Source organism: Mandrillus leucophaeus, unplaced genomic scaffold (assembly GCF_000951045.1).
Source record: "Mandrillus leucophaeus isolate KB7577 unplaced genomic scaffold, Mleu.le_1.0 Scaffold153, whole genome shotgun sequence".
Taxonomy (NCBI): domain Eukaryota; kingdom Metazoa; phylum Chordata; class Mammalia; order Primates; family Cercopithecidae; genus Mandrillus; species Mandrillus leucophaeus.
In genome coordinates, this window is record NW_012101510.1 from 672959 (window position 1) to 681096 (window position 8138).

Below are 8138 nucleotides of genomic sequence, written 5' to 3' on the forward strand. Positions count from 1 at the left end.
GGCCTCCCAAAGTGCTGGGATTACAGGCTTGAGCCACCGCGCCCGGCCTGATTGCTTACTTCTATGCCCACTGGTTGATTTGTAACTCAAAAACATAGAAAATAATAAATGCGACTCCTTCATGGACTCACCAGCACCTTCAGGACAAAATCCAAACCCCTCAGCAAGCTCTAGGCCCTCCTCCAGCTGCCTGCTCCCTGGCCCGTCCCCCACCACAGCCCGAATCTCGTGCCCACTCACATCCCCAAAGTGCGAAGCACCCAAGGTGCCAGGCCAGCTCAGGAGTCCCCCTGCTCCGGCATACCCTGCACTCCCAGCTCCGCAGGCACTCTCCTCCCACCTACCACACCGCTCAACCCTCCACCCTACAGAAGAAGCACTGCCCCTCAGCCCAGACTGAGTGGAAGCCTGCCTGCCCGCCCGTGCCTGGCACAGGCTGTTCTCCACTTCGATTCTGTCCAAGAAGATACATTTGCTATTTGCCATTGAGTTCCCACTGCCCATGGTGCTGTCTCTGGCTGGTGAGCCACAGAGTCCAAGAGCCTATCAAGTTAATACCTTAGGGAAGAATAATCATGGTTAAAGCCTCATTCTGGAGTCAGTAATGAATCTGAGGCAAAAGGAAAGGCTGGGCCTCAGTTCCCCAATCCGAGGAAGGGGCAGGTGGCAGGAGATCCACAGGGCCTCGCAGCTGTCAAGCAAATGCTGTGAAATTCCATTCACACTGGCCAGGGCTTAGCTTTCTTCACTCGTCCATTTGACGGGTTAGCTGGAGTCTTCTTTGTCCAGGTAATAATTAAAGGGATCTAATCACAATTTGCCAGTGTCCTTATTCATCCACCACTAGAAGGGACCCCTCATCAAGGGGGTGTTTGGAGATGACCTCGGGGTGTGCAGTCCTTCCCACTAGCTGCTCACATGATGGTTAAGGGCTCCTGGGAAGATAGGCTGACTCAGTCCTGGCTTCCGTGTGACCCTGGGCTAAACGTAATTCTCTGCACCTCCATCTCCTTATCTGTGAGGTGTGAAAATAACTGTATCTGCTTCCATAGGGCGGTTGTAAAGATCAAAGGAGATTATGGATGTAAGGTGCCTGGCACCCAGAAATGGCTTGGGAACAATGGCTGCCATTCATAAGACTGAAAATCTCAATGTCCAGAATGGCTGAGGACACTTCCCCATATCTGTACCTGCAGGGTACACCCATGGTGTGATCTCATGCACCGTTTCCCTGGCTGTGCTGCTCCAGGGCACCTGGTCACCTCCAGGCATGCAGAGCTGTTGCAGGCTGTGCCTGGTCTGGAAAGGAGGCCTCTGCCCTCTGGGAGCAGCTCCAGGCTCCGGTCTCAGGGCAGGGCCCAAGGTGGCTTGAGTTGGCCCTCCTTCCCAGCCTCCTTCAGAGGGAACCTGTCCACAGCACCCCAGCACACGCCAAGTCCACTTCCATCTCCCCTGCCTTGCAGTTCCCATGTGCTCCTGATGACCATCCAGCCAGGTCAGGCTGACTCTACCCTCTCCGAGGGGACAGAGCCTTCAGGTACCCTCTGGATTGAATTACCCCAGTTCTGACCTGGTTCCAAGACACGTTTGAGGGCCTCACTGACCAAACTAGACCTTGGCCCCTGCCTAGGCATGTGTGTGTCCCTTGGAACAACACACCGGGAACCAGCCCCTTATCTCAGTTGGAGGCCCCAGCACGATTATAAACAGCACCTGCTGGTTTTAAGGTTGCTACCTGGGAAGTGGAGTTGGGAGGACTGTGTACTAACAATGGAGGATAAATCACAGCAAAGTAACACCCAGGCCTGGGTGATACCCTGACGCAGGCCTGTGCATGGGACCAGGAGCCAGGGTCCATGGGTCACGTCCTGCGCGTCCGCAGCCCCTGGCCTCAGCCTGGGCCTCTGGCCCACAGCCCTTGCTGGCTGCCTGGCAGTCCCTGGACACCTCTGCACTCCTCCCCATCCTTTTGTCCCTCAGGCCCATGAGAGATGTTTTCAGAAGACGGTTTTCCTGTCTTCTGTTCATTGGAACTTGTGGGAGCAGGTCTTCTGGTGGTTCACAGAGCCCTTGGGCCCTCACTGTACATCTGCTGTCTCGGACCCTCCCCTCCCCTCCCACATGTCCAGCTGTTCCCTGGGCATGACGTAGCCTGACATGTACCCTTTTCACCCAGTCACTCATGCATTCATCCACAATGTGCTTTCCTAGCCTGTGCCAGCATCGTGCTGCATCCTGGGGTATAAGACAAGGCCCCTGCCCACAAAGCTAGCACACTGGGCGCAGAGAGACTCTAAGTAAGGACATGGTCTAATGGGATAACTAGAGATGGCGGTAAACCAATGCAGTGGCTGAGAAGTCTCTCCAGGTGGGTGAAGTGAGGAATGGGGGTGCAAAGACCATGGGTGAGAAAAGAACTTGGCTGTGGTGAGACTGGGGGGTGAAGGCCAACCATGCACAGCCTCAGGCTATGGTAGGGCATGGGGATTTCACCCTCGGTGCCTTGGCAGTGCGGTAAGCAGGGGAATGGTACGATGCGGCTTAGGTTTTAAGTCATCCATCTGGCCGCTGTGTGGAGTGGTTACGGGGGAGCAGGAGTCCAGCTAGGGGCCCACAGTGCCCATCAGGAGCTGCAGAGAGAACATGTTCAACGAGGTCCGAGAAGTGACAGCTCCATTCTGCCAGAAGAGGGACAGCGCATGGGTGACCTGACAGGAGAATTCAGTGGCATCCTGGTGACAAGTGGAGGAGTTTGCGGGGGAGGGGAGGCAAAGGAATAGATGAGGAAGTGAAGGGGCGTTGATCTAGGGTACTGAGGGTGGCTTCCTGGTGCTGCTCTGACAAAGCCCCACAAACCTAGCAGCTTAAAACAAGCAGGGCCAGAAGGCTGACTTCGAGGTGTGGGCTGCGCTCCTGCCAGCGGTTCCAAGGGAGGATCTGTTGCCTCTTCCAGCTTCTGGTGGCCGTCCTTCATTCCTTGGCTGTGGCCTCCACCTTCACATGGCCTTCTCTGCAGATTTATCTGCTGAATGCGATCGCATGAAGGGGCCACCCAGATAATCCAAATAAGCTCCTTCTCTCAAGATCCACAGAAGGCAGTATTTGTGGGGTTTTGGTTAGTTGTTTTTTGTTTTGGCTGTATAAGCGCATAGTCAGAGGTTCTGGGAATTAAAATATGGACATACGTTTTTTAGGGGGCCATCATCCAACTCATTCCCATGGGAATGATCTGGAAGAGAAAGATAACACTGATGCAGAAAAAGGGTGAACCCAAGGAGGGAGCTCTTGGGAAAGCTGCAGGATACGACCTAGAGCCAGATATCTTCCTGCCGAGCTTTTTTATTTATTTATTTTTTTTTTGAGACAGAGTTTTGCTCTTGTCACCCAGACTGGGGCTCACTGCAACCTCCACCTCCCAGGTTCAAGTAATTCTCCTTCCTCAGCCTCCCGAGTAGCTGGGATTACAGGTGTACGCCACCATGCCCTGCTAATGTTTGTATTTTTAGTGAAGACAGTGTTTCATCATGTTGGCCAGGCTGGTCTCAAACTCTGACCTCAGGTGATCCACCTGCCTCGGCCTCCCAAAGTGCTGGGATTACAGGCGTGAGCCACCGTATCCAGCCCCTGACAAGGTTTATTTCAAACATTACCAGTGAATTTTATGGGACAGGAATTATAGCTCAATTTTTGTGTGTGTGAGACACAGTCTCACTCTGTCACCCAGGCTGGAGTGCAGTGGTGTAATCCTGGCTCACGGCAACCTCTGCCTCCTGGGTTCAAGCAATTCTCCTGCCTCAGCCTCCCGAGTAGCTGGGATTACAGGCGTGGTCACAATGCCCAGCCAAATTTTTGTATTTTTAGTAGAGATGGTATTTTGCCATGTCGGCCAGGCTGGTCTCGAACTCCTAGTTTCAACTGATCTGTTCGCCTTGGCCTCCCAAAGCACTGGGATTACAGACGTGAGCCACTGTGCCTAGACTATAGCTCAATTTTTTTTTTTTTTTTTTTTTTTTGACAAGGAGTTTCACTCTTGTCGCCCAGGCTGGAGTGAAATGGCGTGATCTCGGCTCACCACAACCTCTGCCTCCTGGGTTCAAACGATTCTCCTGCCTCAGCCTCTTGAGTAGCTGGGATTATGGGCACCCACCACCACGCCCGGCTAATTTTTATGTTTTTAGTAGAGACAGAGTTTTGCCATGTTGGCCAGGCTAGTCTCGAGCTCCTGACCTCAGGTGATCCACCCTCCTAAGCCTCCTAAGTGCCGGGATTATAGGCGTGAGCCACCGTGCCCGACCTATAGCTCAATTTTTTAAAGTTTTGAAAAACATTCAGAACCCCCCGCCAACTCCCACCCTAAGTGGAGGCCACATTTTCACTCAAGGCACAAAGTCTTGCTAAGAGGTCTTTAATCCCTACCTCGAAGACCAGATACATGAGGCGCAGAGAGAAGCCTCAATGTGGCAAGAGTAGGGAGGGTGACCAGGCAAGGTCCAGGGATAGGTCAGATAAACATGGCACTGGACCCATCCGACCAACTAAACCCTCCCGGATCCACCCTCTTTCAGTTCCACTAGGAAAACAGCTGGCCTCAGCCCCACCAGAGACTCAGTGCCAGAGGGCCAGGGAAACTGAGTCTACCAGCAGGGAAGGCCCCCACAGTGGGTGTGGCATGAAAGGAACAGGATTCAAGCAGGGAGGAGGAAGTGCTTCTCCCTGAGGGTGAAGTGAGAGCTGGGAGCAGCTTTGGGCAGGGCCCACACCCTCCTGCTTGTAAACGCCCACCTGCCCCGGCCCAGGAGCTGCACGCACCACTGGGACGGGACCCCCTGCCAGGCCCCAACATCAGGAACTGTCTATGGACTTGAACCAGAGGCAATGGACTTCTGTTTGTGGCCAGCCCTGTCCTGAAGGCAAAGGGCAGTGCCTGGTGTGAGCAGACACTCCTTTTCCCAGCCAGGCCAAGGGTGTCATCTTTGTCCCCGGCATTCCCTCGGGGCTTCCCTCCCTTCTACACTGTCATCTGTCATATCAGTAAACACCTAAACACCTTGGCAACGCGGTGGCAGGTGGGGGCTGTGGTCTCTGCGGCTGCAGGCCTCACATTTGGAGCCCGTGAACCGGGAGGAATTGGGGGTAGGTCCCAGGACTGTCCTTGCCTAAGCCCTCAGCCCTCACTCCCTGCACCTCACCCTCCTTATTGCTTGGCTTCAAAGGAGAGACACCTCCTCCCAAACAGGGCACTTCCGACTTTACTCTCACCTGGACTTCCACAACCCCAGGAGGGCCTCAGGGCCAAGTCTGAGTTTGGGGCGCCCTGCACCCAGCCTGTGTCAGTCAAGTGAAGAGAGCTTCAGGCCCCAACTCTAGGAGGGTTCTCAGATAGGTGGAACCAGATGTCCCTGGTTAAAGATCCCACTGCTGGAATCCCCCCACATCCCACTCCAGAGATTCTGATTCAGTACAACCAGGTGGGGCCCTGTAATCTGTATTTTAACCTCCTCCCAAGGGGCCATGAACTGCGAGGCCAGTTGAGGGAAGGCCTGCCCCAGGCACCAGCCTCCGCAGAGGGAAGCCCTGGGGGCCCCAGTACACCTCTCCCACCCACCAGGGTTGGGGTGGTGCTGTGGCCAGGTCAGATGAGTACCTCTGGGGCAGGGAGCTGGGGACTGCCTGTGCACCTCTTCCAGACCTCCAAGCTCTGTGGAAGGGCCAGGAAGGCAGGATGGGGCGAGCCTCAGTGTTCTCCCCTCCTGCCCTTGGCAATGCAAAGAAGTTCAGGGCCTGTGATTCACAGCACTTTCCCCTTAACACGCCCACACCCTTTTTTTTCAAGACCCCACCCAACACAAACCAGGACAAGAAGGAACAGATTTGAACTTTTATAGAACTTCCTGCTCCCTGTGGCCTGGGAGATTGTTCCAGTAACTCCTCTCTGGGTCTCTGGTCTCTGCCAGGGCAAGTCCAAGGGGTTTCCATTAGATGGACAACTCAGGCTGGGGCTCGTAACTCCTTTGCCAGATGCAAAACATCCAAGAGGCCATCAGGTAGCAACGATGACACCAAAAGGCAGGGGGAAGGGACCCAGAAGAGAGAGAAGAGACTGCTGTCCTCCCTAAGCCTTGGAAATCTCTGGGCTGTCACACCTGATGGGAGGCATGAGGCCTCCTGGTCCAACAGCATGGGCAGCAGCATGTAGAGCGGCCAGACACCCACATGTGGCTCACAGCCGTCCCAAGCAGGAGGTTCCTGTTCCTGTTGGGATCCACAACACAACCCACAGCAACCAAGCCCAACACATCTGCCTACTCAAATGGCCTCGGGGAGCATTCTCCCGCTCCATTCCCACAAACACATTCCCCTATAACCACCAATTTACTGCAGGCAGGCTCCTCCTCCAGAAACGGCAGAGCACTTTTCTCCCTGTCTCCCAAACACAGTGCCACACATGGCCCTGCAAGGTGGCCATGGGTGGGGACATGGTGCCAGCTGTGAGTTCAAGCCCCTGACACCCATCCCTGATACACCATCCTGGGCAAGACTCCAACCTCCCTGAGCCACCACCCCTCCTCTATGAGATGCAGGTTACAGCACCTATCCTCTGGTATTACTGCAAGGACTGCTGGGGACATGTTTGTTATAAACTGTCTGCACAGAGTTGGCACCCAATAAATGACTTCCTTCCCTTCTTTCCTAGTCTGTGATTTAGTTTCCCTGTCTCAGCTCCAAATTTACAGAGATCTCAAGCTCTCCTCAGAAATGCCAAAGTGGCCCAGGCACCAAAAACAGAGAATAAATACTTTCTACAAACTCTCAATGTTGAAGTCAAAAGCTCCAACTGGGAATCCACTCTGGTCGCTGGCTGACTCCATCCCCTGAATCCTAGACTTTCTCAGCGTGGGAGAAAGAGTGGACAGGTAAGTTCGCCACCATTTTCCGCACTTCTCAGCCTGCTCCCCGGCAGGGCAGCAGGAGATAAACGGTTACACAAGGGCAGGGAGGCTGTAAGGCCGTTTGCCAGACACCAGGAAGCACTGTAACTCCTTTTAAAAGTATATGGAGGTAATCTGAGTCACCATTAAACACGCAGGAACAAGTGTCCTTAGCGTTCCCCAAAGTTAACGGACACATTCCCCTGGGATGGGCCGGGCAGCCTCTCTGCAGCAGGCACATTCTGAAGCTGGCTCATGCGTGTCCATCCTGACGGTGCCAATGCCCAGCGTCCCAAGTTGCCATGCCCTTGGTGGGAAGCTCCCGGGACTGCGTCTGGCCGCCGCTCTGGACCCAGGGCCCCGCTCTGGGGCGGCCGCTCTCGTGGACACCGCCGCTGCGGGCGAGTGTTAGGAACCACCTTCGGGGCAGGGGTGGAGATGTGATCACCAAACCTCCCGCGCCCCGGGCTCCACCCGCCCACGAGGGTGACGCTTTCCCCTGGGTTTCCAGGGCGCCTCCCCGGGCGTCGCACTCCCCGGATCCCCTAGAGCTGTCCCTACGCGGATCTCCTTAGAGGGACACGCATCCGAGACGTCTTGGGTGCCCGGGCGCACTTGTTTAGCGGGGCAGGGTGGCCAGGCTGGAAACCAGACTTCCAAGCGCCCCGCGCGCCGCCAGCCTGTCCCGTCTCGGGTACCCGAGGAAGGAACCCTGGCCCTAAGAGAACGACCCATTTGGGAGCTCCGACGGGGCCCCGAGTTCGGGGGACGCCGAGCGCCTCACCTGAGCGGGACACAGACGGCCAGGTACCTGTCGACTGCCACGGCCATAAGGCTGAAGATAGAGCTCTGCGTGAGCACCAGCACGAAGCAGGCGAGGAAGAGGCAGCCGTAGAAGTCAGTGCAGAAGCCCAGGCTGATGGTGATGGCAAAGGGGATGGCGAAGAGCCCCACGGCCACGTCCGCCGCCGCCAGGGACACCAGGAAGTAGTTGGTGGGCGTCTGCAGCGCGCTCGCCGTGCCCACCGCGGCGCACACCAGCACGTTGCCCGCCACCGACAGCGCGGCGATGACCAGCTCCAGCGCCACGTACAGCGCGTCCTGTGTCTCCAGCAGCATGGCCGGGTCGGCCAGGCCCCGCTCAGCGTGGGAGAAAGAGTGGACAGGTAAGTTCGCCACCATTTTCCGCACTTCTCAGCCTGCTCCCCG

General features: G+C 55.8%; 1 protein-coding gene across 1 annotated transcript in view; it reads right to left on the minus strand.

Annotated features, from left to right (window-relative positions):
- Window positions 1-8063, minus strand: part of ADORA2B (adenosine A2b receptor) — a 29782-nt gene extending 21719 nt beyond the window's left edge. The window contains exon 1 of the mRNA XM_011975247.1: window positions 7714-8063. Coding sequence (XP_011830637.1) covers window positions 7714-8048 — 335 coding nt within the window. The 5' untranslated portion in view covers window positions 8049-8063. The remainder of the gene's footprint in view (window positions 1-7713) is intronic.
- Window positions 8064-8138: the final 75 nt, after the last annotated feature.